Source organism: Penicillium vulpinum, assembly GCF_028829585.1.
Source record: "Penicillium vulpinum strain IBT 29486 chromosome Unknown utg000001l_segment0_segment0, whole genome shotgun sequence".
Classification (NCBI taxonomy): Eukaryota; Fungi; Ascomycota; class Eurotiomycetes; order Eurotiales; family Aspergillaceae; genus Penicillium; species Penicillium vulpinum.
In genome coordinates this window covers 668,161-680,975 of record NW_026643241.1, presented here as the reverse complement: position 1 = coordinate 680,975, position 12,815 = coordinate 668,161, and the positions used below count along the sequence as shown (strand labels likewise).

Genomic DNA, 12,815 nt, shown 5'->3' with positions numbered 1-12,815 from the left:
TATATCCCATCTACAATTCTCTCTCTTGCTTACCATTGAACCACCAAAATTCCACAATGAAGTTCACTACAGCAATCATCGCTTCCCTGGTGGGAACCAGCATGGCCTTGTTCGACAAGAACCAACGTATGCAATTCTATACTCATTTTCTCTATTCCGAACTAACAACTCAATGATTAGCCTGGGGTAAGCGCGACTACGCCTGCGTAAACGTCTACCAAGGCATCCCCGACAACTCGACCGTCACCGCTGGCCAAACCGTGCGCGTCCGCTTCAACCGCAAGCCCACCGGACGCTGCCCAGACCCATTGAACCAGTACCCCGGCGACGACTACAGCGTATGGCTGTACAATAACCCCGTTCGCAATCGGGATGTCATCTCCTTCGACCAGTCTATCAAGATTACGGGTGGAATCAAGGAGAAGGCGGGACTTGTTGATGTCACTATCCCCAAGAACTTGCCTCAGGTCAAGGATGGCTCGGTTTGGTATCTGAGGGTTGGAACTTCTCTTTCGACGGCGCCACAAGTATGTTTTTTTTCTTTTTCGGGTTCGCTTTTTTTGGTGGTGTGGAGCTATGTGCTTTCGGGCTGTGTTTATCTTGGCTTTTATTTGGTTTCAGGGGCTAATCAATATTATGCAGATGCCCTCCTTGTTCAACGCGGCTGGACCATTTACAGTTATTCGTGCATAGATGACTTGGTTTCGATTTAGAACCTGGTTGAAGAGGCGGTGTGATCTTATTTATATGCATATAATGATAGTTAATAATGTCACTATTACTCCGTACTACTACTATATCTTTTAGCAGGCACGACAGTACAAATGAAAATTGTATTTATTGGGTCTGTTTAGGCTCATGGCCTCTGAGAAGACCGGCCTTGTCGCTAAGATACTATAAATAACTTAGTTCTCGGGCATCGGCCTTTGGTATGGTCATGCACGATTCCGTCACGTCGTCAAGTCAACCTTTTAATCACGGTACGAGACACTGAAGACATCGAAGCCACAGCTAGGCTGAGACTTGCTATCGTCCAGTTGTCCACGGTTGTCGATATCAATGTAACGCTTCTTGTCCACAAACTGCAGGTTGTAGCCACGGCTCTTACCCAAGAAGGTGACCTTCACTTCGGCTGCTTTGGAAGCCTGGTCCTTGGAAAGCAAGGCACCATTCTTACCGAGCCATCGGCCATCCAGTGCGCTTGAGATGGTGAAGGTATTGCTTTCCTCGTCCTTGTTGTAGTGGATCACCCAACGCTGGGACTTGGAGTTGTGCTTCCGGGTCGCACGGGTGGAGGTAAGCTTCTTGCCTCTGCCAGGGTTGGTGAGGGCTGCTCCATTCTTCTCAAATGTCAGGTATCGGCCCTCGGTGAGGTAGCCGATGACCTCCTTGTAACCCTCCTCGAACCACAGGGTATTGGTACTCTGCTCCTTTGGCTGCTTTCCATATGGAACATCCGGACGTGTCTGCTTGTTGCGAGCCTGGCAGTTAGATGTACCGATGTAGCCACCCTTTTCGTTGGTTTCCAGGGTGCCGGCATCTGGGATGTTGGGGAGAGAGTAGTCAGGGTTGTCAAGATCAAGTGCGTTAACGAGATTAGACATGTGGTTGCGTCGCCACGGAACCATCTCATCGGTGGTGATGTTCTTGTATCCACGTGCTGTGAGCCATTGTTCAACGAAGAGAATCTGGGAGTTGTGATCGGCACGCTCGGTAAACACGCGGCCTCCACGAGTCCAAGGAGAGATAATGTAGAAGGGCACGCGGAAACCGGGTCCAGTGAAGATGTTGGTGAACATTCCAAGGGGATCCTTCATCCATTCTCCTGGGGTGCCTTCGGGGGAGTGGAAGGGGGTGACATGATCACCGAAGCCACCAGTCTCATCGTAGCTGACCATCAGAAGAGTCGACTTGTACTTGGGGCTGCTGGTGACGGCATCAACGATCTTCTTCTGGAGCCAGGCTCCATCCTTGGGCATGTAGGGAGGGTGCTCAGACAGCTCGGCAGGGCCAACAATGAAACTGACCGCGGGCAATGTGCCATTGGCGGCAGCCTGGTAGAAGGCATCGAGGCCAAGATATGCCATACCCTTCTTGGCCAGTGGGCTATCCTCCGCGGCATCCTGGAACTGCTTGAACCAGGCCAGAGGGTTATCGTCGTAGTTGTTGGTTCCTTGGTAGACTTGCCAAGAGACACCTGCCTCTTCGTAGAACTCATAGACAGTCTTCCACTTGAGTGGGTAGCAGTTGATACCGTTGTCATCGCAGCCTGGATTATTTCTGTCAGATAATGAAACATGCAGAAGGTATAAGAATAACAGAAGATAGAGCTGATGACACATACCTGGCACTTCATTGTTGTCAATGTATACACCACCCTCGTCCTTCTCCTGGGGACTGCCGGGAACGTTGATAGAGCCGCTGACCAGGGTAGCCCGATTGGGGTTGGTGGCAGTGATTTGACCTTCCTGTTTGAAAGTCAGTCTCCAGTTTCCATCGGAATCGAATCTGGCCACGCACCTGGTACATATCTCCCGAAGTCCAACCCTCAGCAATAGCAAAATGAACGGGAATATCCTCGCGCTTCATGTAGCCCCAACTCCAGGGGGTGTTCTTAGCTACCCAGTGGTTGTTCAGTCCATAGTTGAGGGATTGCTGGTTCTCCTCGTAGCCGTTGCTACCGGCGTTCATGCACTGAATAGCATCATGCGCATTTCCACCTTTGTATCCAAGATACCAAGGCAGCAGGGTCTTGGTCTTGTTGGACTGGGATGGCTCAACAACCCTGACAAGAAATATTAGAACAATCCCTTCCTTTATAGCTCCGATGTTCGGCACTTACTGATGCCAGACGGATTTTCCGTCGGGGTTGATCTGAACATTGGGATCATTGAAGCCTCGGACTCCAGCCATGGTACCGAAGTACTGCGGCTTAGTGAGTATGATGTACGTAAACGTTCTATAGCGCAGGCAAAACGTACGGTGTCCCATGAACGATTCTCCTGCATGAAGATAACGACATGTTCGATATCTTTCAGAGATCCAGCAGAGACGAGTCCTGTTTCCAGGAACATCGCCAGAGCGACACAACCCAGCAGTTTGAGAGCCATGATGCTGCAGTTGTAGATGGAGTCCTGGGAAAGAATGAGAGAAGGAAAGGTCTACTTATGTACTTCCGATGAGACATCTAGAAAGCCAAGAGAATCAATAAAATACATGATACTTAGGTAGTATCAGATACTCCGTACAACCGTATGGATTCCTCCACAAGATCTGACGCTCCGACCTTGGGAGAATTTAGCGATATGCACCGTCCCTCATTGCTCTCCAGGTAGCTTTCAAGGAAAGAACGAGTCAGAATGTGGGGATTTAGGATACACTTGGGCAGGGATAGCATTCCTTGGGCGCCGATCATAATGAAATTATGCAAAAGAAAACGGCAGTTAGAGTGCAAGTATACTCCGTAGTGGATGGGAAGATATTAGATGATACTCTGCTTGATCCAATCTGATATGCAGGTGATTCCACGTGAGTCCTTTAGTTCCACAGTTCAAATTGCGCTAAGACTTTTTGGCAAGAACGATCTAGTACACTTTGGGCTTAGCTCACGGCTCTATGTACTTCCAGGGTTTATACTTTTTCTTGTATATTGCCCAGAAGTATCTTGATTTCATTATTTACTTATTTATTATTTAGCTTATATATTCCATACACAATCCACCTAAACATTCAAATTATTTTTATCTTCGCTCTGATTGATCCAAAAAGAGGCACGTGTGCTGCACGTCTTTCTGTAAGGTCGTCTCGAACGTTTGTTTCAGACGTTCATTCCCTTGGCAGCAAGGCACGAGGTCATAGCACGGAGCGCTCTTCCCTCCGACACTTGGCGCTCTTCCTCCCGGTACTTGACATTGTGTATATATCTGATATACTCAAACTTCAATCGGCTATTCTCTTCTTGGTTACTATAGAACAATGCGGGGACAGTACACTTGGAAATTTCTTTCTACTCCAGAATTGGCCCCTCAACCAATGCCGAAGCTGTCACGACGGCCATGGCCGATCCTAAGCTGCTCATTGGCTGTTTGTTTCGTGGTCGGATTGATATGTTTTGTCCAGTCAATGACCAGTTCTATCGTGCCATTGATTGTACCTGGCCGGCATCACATCATTCAACAACCTGAGGCTCAACAATCTGAGGCTATCACTGCTCGTCCCCGGATAGAGCTTCATCCGGAGGATCATAGCTACCGAGAACCGACAACTCGATACCTGGATTGGCGCGTAACTTCGGACCTTCGCCGACCAGATGGTGTATTGAAGCGGGTCTATCTAATAAACGGTAAGTAGAAGGAACTAACCCATACCATTCTGCTTTCAATCTGACTGGAGGATATCGAACTAGGCCTGTTCCCTGGACCGACGGTGGAGGCCCGCTCTGGTGACACCTTGATCATTAATGTTACGAATGCTTTGTCGGATGAATCAATTGCTATCCATTGGCATGGCCTTCATGTGACTAGTAAGTATCTGGTTTTGACAGATCTCGATTAAAGCATTAGAGCTAACTGACATAGATGCTATGGATGGTGCGGTAGGGGTTTCACAATGTCCCGTGACTTCTGGAGCAAATTTTGTTTATAATTTGACAATTCCATCCGATCAAAGCGGTACATTCTGGTACCATGCCCACTCCGGAGTCTCGCGAGCGGACGGCCTCTATGGTGGGTTGGTCGTCCATGCGCCAGCTTCCAAAACAACCGATCGGGGTTTAATATCCCGGACGAGTGGTAAACCCCACCATTACACTTACGATAGAGAAATCTTGCTTCTCATCGGGGACTGGTACCATCGCCCTGCGGATGATGTTCTTGAATGGTATTTAGATCCGGGAAATTTCGGAAACGAGGTGAGTGCCGAAGTATAGCCTCAAAGGTTAGAGAATGAGATCTAACGCTTGTACTAGCCTGTCCCTGATTCTATACTAATTAATGGAGCAGGGCATTTTAACTGCACTATGGCAGTGCCTGCTAGGCCGGTGGATTGCGTTGATGTGCATACGCATAATTCATTTATCGATTTTGATCCTCACACGACATATCGAATTCGGGTGGTCAATACCGGGTATGTCGTAGGACTATCAGGGTCAGATTAGTTATTAGCTAACCAGTTTTGACAGGGCTCTGGCTGGGTTTACCCTTGAGTTTGATACCCACCACCTGTATCTGCTTCAGGCGGATAGTGTTGATGTGGCAAGCTCTGATGAGACAAATACAAATTCCATCGGTATACTCTTCCCAGGGCAACGCATGGACTTTGTTCTTCGACCATTACCACAAAACTCTAAGGAGCAGTCACACATGAGGATTTGGCTGGATCCAGAGTATGAGCAAACTCGCTGAGCGCCACAACAGCTACGATATATTCGCTAACATCTCATCAGTTGCTTCAAGTACGAAAACCCGGCGTTGACGCCAAATCAAACATTCCCCAACCACGGTTCCAATGCCGTCCAGGGACCTCCACTCAATGTAAACCATCTCAACATTGAAAAAGTACCTTCTGCGCCCTCTATTCTGCGTTCCATTCCTCCCACGGCGCAACAAACGTATGTGGTGTACACTAAGATCCAAAAAATGGCACGATATGCGAACAAGCCATTCGGCTACATCAATCAAACTACCTGGCAACCTCAACAAGATCCATCCGCTCCGTTGGCCTCTATACCAAGAGCCAAATGGGACGCAAACCAATTCTCGATAACTACAGGGCCAGAGCCCGAATGGATAGACCTAGTAATCAACAATCTAGATGAAGGATCCCATCCCTTCCACCTGGTACAAAGACCCCTCCCCTACCCAGTGGCAACAATGCACTAATTAATATTCATTCCAGCACGGGCACCGTTTCTGCGTACTCGCAGTCTACCAATCCAAATTTGGCTGGGGCTCCTACAATCCCTTTGCTGACAAAATCCCACCACACCTAGCATCTGACTCAGATACTTTGAAAAATGACACATCAGACGCCCAGAATCCCAAAGCTGATCATAATTCTGGTCTGTACGACACATCCCGGGCTGCTTTGCGCGATACAGTCCAGATCCCAAGTCTCGGCTACGCTGTTATCCGTTTCCGTGCAGATAATCCCGGCGTTTGGCTTCTTCATTGCCATGTCGTCTGGCATCTGGCGACTGGCATGGCCATGCTGATTGACGTACAAGGCGATCCTACAGGATTGGCTGCACACGCTGGCAGCGGAGAATTATGCCCTGCTTTTTGAGATGTATTGACTATGTATCTTTGGCCTTGGGACTAGCCAACTTGTTAGTACTCACACCCCAGAAGTATATTCTCAATTATTCTAGATATGCTTGTGCTCTTTCTTCAGTGTATGAAGAGGCACGTTGGCAATGTCTTTATTTGGATTTTGTGCAAATTTGTGCAAATTTGCCAAGCCCACTCCAGGCCCGAAGTGGAGATCATCTGAGATGAGCGATGATCCTCAGGGGCAATAGGAAGGAAACGGCTCACAGTTTATTGGAAAAGAGCTGACTAGCTGGTGAAGACCAATGAGAAAGAGGTAAAATAGCGAATCTGGGCAAATCTATGACATTGGCAATCCCCGGAACCTCAAATGGAGCATTTCGTTTGATATTTGGGGCAGCCCTGTGACCTCAGACCACATTGTCATTTAAAGCCTTGGAAGGCTTGAACGTTTGGAAAGGCTCAGGGATCATCGACATATGCTATCAAAATTTCAGTGAGGCCCAACTTCCCAGCAACTTCATTGTACTCCGTACAAAGTACATCATACATCCTCAAATGTCCGTGTCGATCCAGGGCCCACAGGCCCCAATCGCCCACGTTCGCGTTTCGCGTTTCGGAGCTATAATTCCCCTTTCTTTTTTTCATCTATAATTGAGGAGATATTTCAATTTTTTACAATCGGCTATAGTTCTCCCTCAAGATGCAGCCGGTTCGTTGTGCTCGGTCCTGGCTGCAGTCACTACAGCTCGGCGTCGTGGCCATGGCCGAAGCCATTCGCTCAGGGACGTGGAGGCAGCAGCAATACCAGCTCCTTGAAGGGGCTCGACAAAAGTCTCAGCATTATTACCCCAAAAATATAAAGAGAACATTTGCTATCTCTGGGGCGATAGCGACTGCGTTGGTTCTTTGGTATATTTTCTCGCATCCGCTGCTTTATTCGACTCCCCTCGACGAAAATGCCTGCCAACACCCAGTCGCTCGGCTTTTTTATGATGCCAAGCAGACTTTTAATGAAACATTGAATCACCAGTCAAAGTCATTAGACGAAGCAGTGGCGGAATATCGTCGACGATATAAGATGCCACCACCTCCCCATTTTGATGAATGGTATGCATTTGCGATGTCGCGAAACACAGTCTTGATCGATGAATTTGATACTATCTATCACACTTTGCTGCCTTTCTGGGGACTCGCACCCAGTACGATTCGTTCGCGCGTGAGAGAGGATCTTGGCTACCATAACCACGTCATGGGCATTGCCATTCGCGACGGCAGAGCTATCCATTTGGGCAATGGCCAGGGTAAATTCCAGAAAAACGCAACAATGAAGATTCTTGACAAGTTCTCCCAATGGTTACCGGACATGAACATGGAATTCAATGTACACGACGAGCCGCGAGTGGTAGTTCCGCATGAGGAACTGCACATGCTGGTCACTGAGGGCTATGTGGCTCAAGCTCGGCTGGATGGCAACTTGTCGTTACTGAACCTATTTTCACCGGGCGATGGCAATGACCCTATCCCACCAGTACCAGTCTTCACGACCAGATTCAACAACATCGAGCGCCAAGAGACATGGCTCTACTCGCGGCTTTCATGTCCACTAGACACACCTGCCAGGGCGCTGGATGGTAACGCACCAGACAACACAAGTGCTTATGCGGTGGGTCCTTTGGGATTCGTGTTCAACCAGACTGCCGCTAGTGATATGTGCAACAGTCCGTCACTGCGACATCGGCTGGGAGTTTTCGATCATCCAAACTCTTTCAAAGTGACAAACGAGCTGGTCCCAATGTTTTCCATGTCCCATCCTTCTTCATTCCAGGATATTGCCGTTCCATCGCCGTATTATTACGAAGGAATATCAGAGTTCGACGCAGAAACCGCAGTTGAATGGGAGAACAAGAAACACCAGCTATACTGGCGCGGGAAAACCACCGGAGGACATAGTCGGAACGGCACCTGGCACAACCTGCAACGTCAGCGAATCATTGGAAACTTGACTCATCCACAATCGCCCCAATATCTCATGCGGCCAAAGAGCGATTTAGGCTGTATTGCTGGAAATGAAGGCTGGGAGGTCCAAACAGCAAACCGATCCCAGATCGAGGGATACTTCAATACGCATTTCATGGAGATTGTGGATTGCGACGAAGACTGCGATGAGGAGGAAGTGTTTTTCGACGATATCGCTGACCCAGACCCTGCGAGCGAGGCGTGGAAGTATCGCTATCTGCTAGATATGGATGGTCACGCGTACAGCGGGAGGTTTTACGCCTTCATGCGCAGCAGTAGTGTTCCATTCAAGTTGACATTCTTTCGCGAGTGGCATGAGGATGTTCTGGTCCCGTGGGTCCACTACGTGCCGATTAACAAAGATGGGAATGAGATTCCTGAGTTGATACGGTTTTTCGAGGAAGATCCTGCTGGTCAGCATATTGCTCGATCTATCGGCGAAGAAGGTCAAGCTTGGGCAGCTAGGACGATCAGGAATGATGATATAGACGTTTATATGTTTCGGCTTTTCTTGGAGTAAGTCTGATGGATTATTTGTTCAATTTTTGGCTCTGCTGACGTGAACTTGCAGATATGCTCGTGTGCAAGATGAGCAGAGAGAGAACTTGGGATTTATGTTGTAAAAACCCCGTGGGAGATCAATTTTATCTACCCCAGTCGGTTTTCTAACGAAAGTCCCGCCAAAGCGGTCGATGGATACTCGAACCAATTCGAGTCCCAGGCACAGCAGTGCCACTAATATCGATGGAGCGACCATTGACATGGACACTGCTATACGACATGCTCGCATTCCCCTTGCTTGCAATCTGAATGAGACTTTTCATGGAGTCTATGTCCATGAGTTTCCGCTTCTATACCAAGAACTGCAGCATGGTCTGTAGTACATCGAATCACCCAATTTGACACTTCACGGAATACAGTGTGCTGGAGGACTCCAGAGTGCGGTTCAATCCAGAACTAGCATATCTGAAAATTCGGATCCAGGCAGAATTGTACTGTTGCGCAAGGAGCAGTCTGCGGGAATTGGCTTTTTGTCTTCGGGCTTAGATTCGAGCTGAATGGAAGATGAGAATGTTACACCGCCATGGGTCCGTCTCCTACTGTTCCTGCTATGGGTATGTGCTTTGTCTCCGGTGGGCTACGACTTGTATTTAATCTGAGTGAAAGTTGGCTGGTCCACGAATGTGTCGTTGTCTGACTACTTGCATGTTATAATAAGATTCTTGTATATATATCCCAGTTTCTATACCACAATCAGAACATCAAAGCTGCAGAGAAAGGTACCAATACTTTCCTCTTTAGAACCATCGAAGCTATAGGCCGCAGGAGAGGTAATCAGTAATAAATGGGCATGGGTTTTCAAGTGAAGTTAAACGTACAAGGTCTCCCATGCGGAACTGCCCAAAACCAAGGACGATTAACCCGTCGAGTCTAGTAGATTATACTGGTCTTCATCCTGCACCGCATCCCCCATCCTTGAAAACAACAAATCCTGCGCATCCAAGGGAACCCTCCCCAAGAAATCTAAAGAAACCCAACAATATTTCTGCGGCGCACCCTTCAAGAATCCCTTAACAAGAGCATCCTCCAAGCTAACAGACACCTTCAACCTCCACAGCGCGAGAATCTCATATCCGTACTTGGATTCTTTCAAACCGGCATTGAACTCCACATTTCCGATACCCCCATCGTCAGGAACTTCTCCTGGTGTTTTACCCAGAGAGATACGGGCGACATATTCAATTTGTTTGATAGGACTGGTGGTGTAGAACCAGATGTGCTGGATACTTGGTGGGAGGAGATAGCTGCGGTATTCGTGGTTTTTGGAACCTGTAGCTATGTTTTGTATGTGCTCGGGTTTTATGCTCATGAATATGTCTGTTGTTGATTTTGTCATTTTGATAGTGGATTAATGGATTTGTGTTGGATTTGTTTTCGTAGGATGGGTTGGATGGGAGTGGACTGCTGTTGATGCGGGGTGCTTTCTCCTGCAGATATATATCCATTTGGTAATATTTAAGTGTAGATGCAGTCAGGTGTATGGATTGATCGTTTTTATTACACAGGCCCACATCAAGTGTGAGGTGTCCTATCACTGTAGCGAAGAAGAATATGTATACATCATAAAGATAAGAATCAGAATAGGTCCATGGGTTGAGAAAGTACAATCTGTGTAAAGTACAATCTGTGTACAAAGAATAATGCCATAGGTAACGCCAATTCCCCAAAAGAGAGAATGTAATGGGTAGTTACAAGAATGTCCAAAGAGAGCGAAAATAGAAACGATGAAAGATGAAAACCAAGCCCAGAGAAGGAAAGACCAGCTTCGCCGTTCAGGTTCAGATGCAAATGAAAGAGTCTACGAAGCGGCGGCCCACTCAACGACCTCCAGAGCGCACATGACAAGCACGAGGGTTGAGGGGAGGATCCTAGGAAGAAAGAAAAGACCATGTTAGCAAAGATCAATGTTTGAGATCGACAACCAGGGGGTCTGTGCTCTGCAAATAGGAGGTATAATAACTTACCAGACAACATAGCTCTGGAACAATAGTTTCGACATAGCACCAACATAAACATTATTGATCTGACAGATCTGCGCCAGCTGCAACGCCGATGGCGCACCCGTAAGCAGGAAGCAGACAATAATGAAAATGGGATCGTCGAGGATACTAATCGGCACAAACTTGGCGATGAGCGCCAAAATCGGCGCCATGACAATAGTCGGGAGAAGCATGCGCGCAACCAGCGAAGCGATGATAAGCTTGCGTTCGTCGCGGGGGTGTTCAATATCCGCCAATGCCTCTTCGGGAATCGTATTGCGCGCGAGATTCGCGCCCAGCACGACCAGGATCAGCGGCACGGCGACCTGTCCGTTCTGTTCAATTGCGCGGGTGACCGAGTTACGCACGAAGGTGCCGTCGTTGAAGAAAAGATGCTGGAGTGATGGGACTGAGGCGACGATGATTGAGATTAACATTGCCCACAGGGGCGGGTTCATGAAGTCCCATAGGCCGTTGAGGAAGCGACGTAGTCCGCGTGTGGTTGATGCAAGACCCTTTTGAACCTTTGTTGGGAGACGCGCGTGGAGGGCGCTAGTTTTCTTTGCTCGCCACTGGCTCAGACAGTCTCGCGATCTGCGCAGAGATGCCTTGCAGTGCTGGAAACGCGTTTTCTGGGCCTCGTGAGCTTCCCGAGCGGTGACTTCGACATTTGGGAATTGGAGGATCTCGCCTTGGGTGCTTTGGCGGGGAAGGAAGGGGCCGGCGGGTGGCGGTCCAATTACTGACGGCGTATCGTCTGAGTCGAGGTCGTCTGAGTGGGCGGACAGCTTCGAGTAGGAATAAGTTCGCGTTGACACGGGTGTTTGGTCACCGGATTCGAATCGGCGGTCGGCGTGCGTTGCATGGGCATGGTGTAGATCCTCTGAGCTGCGTGTTCTGACTAGCGGCTCGTCCGGATCCGTCTGGTCCGGGTTATCGGTATACCGCACCTGGCCCTGCTCGATGATTGACTGGCCACTCTCGTCGCGCTCCGCCTCCTCGAGGTATCGGTCCTTCGGCGCTAAGAGAATGTGATATCCCCAACTCCAACGCACGAGTTGACCTAGCTGCTGGAAGATAAGCAAGTATAGAATACCGCGTGCGGCGACTTCGTCATCGTTGTCGTTTGGGATCTGGTCCCAGTGGAGGCCTTTGAGGGTCTGCGAAAGCGACACGACGAGGGAGATTGGGAGAGAGTTGGAATTGCCAAAGACCTATAGAAAAGGGGTGGTCATTAGAATGCTCGACTTTCATATGGCAGGAACCACCACATACCCCCATGGCAGCCACAAAGTTCGACTGCCGCTTCTTGAAGCGACAACATTTTGCAACAACAATGGAACAGAAGTATGAGACGAAAGTCTGGACAATAAAAATAGCCGGGATGATAGCCAGGTCCGTCAGCTTTTCAGCGGTTAATTGTGAGCCCAATTTGGTAAAAACTATTAACAGGAATCAGCCATGTCACAGAAATATCTCATTACAAGAGCAGGGAAATCCATACTGAGGCAGGGGGTGAACAAAGTCACATTGAGGTTTGCCACCAACTTCTGGGCATCGGCATCAAACATGCCCTGACGGGCAGCAATATAACCAGGAAAGCTGACGCAGACGACCTCTAGTACAGCTTCAAAGACAAGCAGCACTAATTGAAAGAACGGGGGATGGCTTTCATGGGCGTTCATGAAGAACCGACTAGCGCCCATTGGGGCCTGGGCCATAGCATTGACATTTTGAAATGATCGAGGAGAGTTAAAGATGGCCATCAGTGTTCAAGAAAAGAATGAGAATGAGAAAACCTCAGAAATGGTGAAGTTGGAAAAGAAACAACTTTGAAATTCACATTCCTTGATTTTGATCGAAGCTTGGCAGTTTCGCCCACGTTGATAGCTCTTTGGTGGAGGTTTGTTGCCTTATCTTTGCGCTGCATTGGGTATGCAGGATATGGATGGCGCAATGGTTGTAATTTAAATGCCATCTCTGCTATTTC

General features: G+C 48.5%; 6 protein-coding genes across 6 annotated transcripts; 3 read left to right on the top strand and 3 right to left on the bottom strand.

Moving 5' to 3' along the window:
* Positions 1 to 56: 56 nt before the first annotated feature.
* On the top strand, positions 57 to 693 carry N7479_000255 (uncharacterized protein; the record flags this gene model as incomplete). Its single annotated transcript, XM_057247953.1, has 3 exons — positions 57 to 126; positions 181 to 527; positions 643 to 693. The coding sequence occupies 3 exons, from the start codon at positions 57 to 59 to the stop codon at positions 691 to 693; spliced, it is 468 nt and encodes a 155-aa protein (XP_057112385.1).
* Positions 694 to 971: 278 nt separating this feature from the next.
* Positions 972 to 3,110, bottom strand: N7479_000254 (nonhemolytic phospholipases C family protein; the record flags this gene model as incomplete). Its single annotated transcript, XM_057247952.1, has 5 exons — positions 972 to 2,269; positions 2,345 to 2,468; positions 2,521 to 2,785; positions 2,843 to 2,925; positions 2,982 to 3,110. The coding sequence occupies 5 exons, from the start codon at positions 3,108 to 3,110 to the stop codon at positions 972 to 974; spliced, it is 1,899 nt and encodes a 632-aa protein (XP_057112384.1).
* An 865-nt stretch (positions 3,111 to 3,975) lies between these two features.
* N7479_000253 (uncharacterized protein) lies at positions 3,976 to 6,282 on the top strand (the record flags this gene model as incomplete). The annotated part of the gene is made up of 7 exons (XM_057247951.1): positions 3,976 to 4,342; positions 4,406 to 4,522; positions 4,578 to 4,909; positions 4,967 to 5,124; positions 5,180 to 5,383; positions 5,444 to 5,837; positions 5,896 to 6,282. The coding sequence occupies 7 exons, from the start codon at positions 3,976 to 3,978 to the stop codon at positions 6,280 to 6,282; spliced, it is 1,959 nt and encodes a 652-aa protein (XP_057112383.1).
* Positions 6,283 to 6,969: 687 nt separating this feature from the next.
* On the top strand, positions 6,970 to 8,908 carry N7479_000252 (Lipopolysaccharide-modifying protein; the record flags this gene model as incomplete). Its single annotated transcript, XM_057247950.1, has 2 exons — positions 6,970 to 8,801; positions 8,857 to 8,908. The coding sequence occupies 2 exons, from the start codon at positions 6,970 to 6,972 to the stop codon at positions 8,906 to 8,908; spliced, it is 1,884 nt and encodes a 627-aa protein (XP_057112382.1).
* Positions 8,909 to 9,702: 794 nt separating this feature from the next.
* N7479_000251 (uncharacterized protein) lies at positions 9,703 to 10,182 on the bottom strand (the record flags this gene model as incomplete). Its single annotated transcript, XM_057247949.1, has 1 exon — positions 9,703 to 10,182. One exon carries the CDS (start codon positions 10,180 to 10,182, stop codon positions 9,703 to 9,705), a length of 480 nt encoding a protein of 159 aa, XP_057112381.1.
* Positions 10,183 to 10,644: 462 nt separating this feature from the next.
* On the bottom strand, positions 10,645 to 12,591 carry N7479_000250 (Auxin Efflux Carrier superfamily; the record flags this gene model as incomplete). The annotated part of the gene is made up of 4 exons (XM_057247948.1): positions 10,645 to 10,714; positions 10,811 to 12,039; positions 12,101 to 12,267; positions 12,330 to 12,591. The coding sequence occupies 4 exons, from the start codon at positions 12,589 to 12,591 to the stop codon at positions 10,645 to 10,647; spliced, it is 1,728 nt and encodes a 575-aa protein (XP_057112380.1).
* Between the last annotated feature and the right edge of the window lie 224 nt (positions 12,592 to 12,815).